The sequence below is a fragment of the Penaeus monodon genome, chromosome 22 (genome assembly GCF_015228065.2).
Source record: "Penaeus monodon isolate SGIC_2016 chromosome 22, NSTDA_Pmon_1, whole genome shotgun sequence".
NCBI classification, from domain to species: domain Eukaryota; kingdom Metazoa; phylum Arthropoda; class Malacostraca; order Decapoda; family Penaeidae; genus Penaeus; species Penaeus monodon.
Genome location: NC_051407.1, coordinates 44,828,681 through 44,829,071, shown reverse-complemented (window position 1 = coordinate 44,829,071; position 391 = coordinate 44,828,681). Strand labels below are relative to the sequence as shown.

At 42.7% G+C, this 391-nt stretch overlaps 1 protein-coding gene across 1 annotated transcript in view; it reads right to left on the bottom strand.

The window, feature by feature from the left end:
* Positions 1-391, bottom strand: part of LOC119587201 (regulator of nonsense transcripts 1-like) — a gene marked incomplete at its 5' end in the record, with an annotated part of 7,639 nt that overhangs the window by 1,472 nt on the left and 5,776 nt on the right. Inside the window, 1 exon segment of the mRNA XM_037935966.1 lies at positions 111-296. Within this exon segment, the coding sequence (XP_037791894.1) occupies positions 111-296 (186 nt within the window).

The following is a 391-nucleotide window of genomic DNA, read 5'->3' as shown; positions in this document are numbered from 1 at the left end:
CCTAATAAGAATGTTATGATAGTAATATTAGCCAGTGTGAGCAATTCTTCCAAAATATGAATTCATAATTTGTACACTAAATAAAGACAATACAATCATTTTGAGGATACCTGTGAGAAGTGGTGCGTTTGTGATGCTGGAGTGAAGAACGCACGGTCACCCTGGTAGGTGGAGTCCTGGGAGAGGAGTCCATCTGTCTGGCTCTGGAACTGGTCTACCATGTACGAGTCCTGGGAAAGTTCTGCCTGTGACAGTCCTCCCTGTGAGAGCCCACTCAACCCAGGCCCAGACATGCCCTGTACACAAGGGAAGAAAATGTTATCTAGCTTGTGCTATAACAATAACTACTTGCATTTCTTTACAAAGGCAGTTAAAATGCAGTTTTCATAAA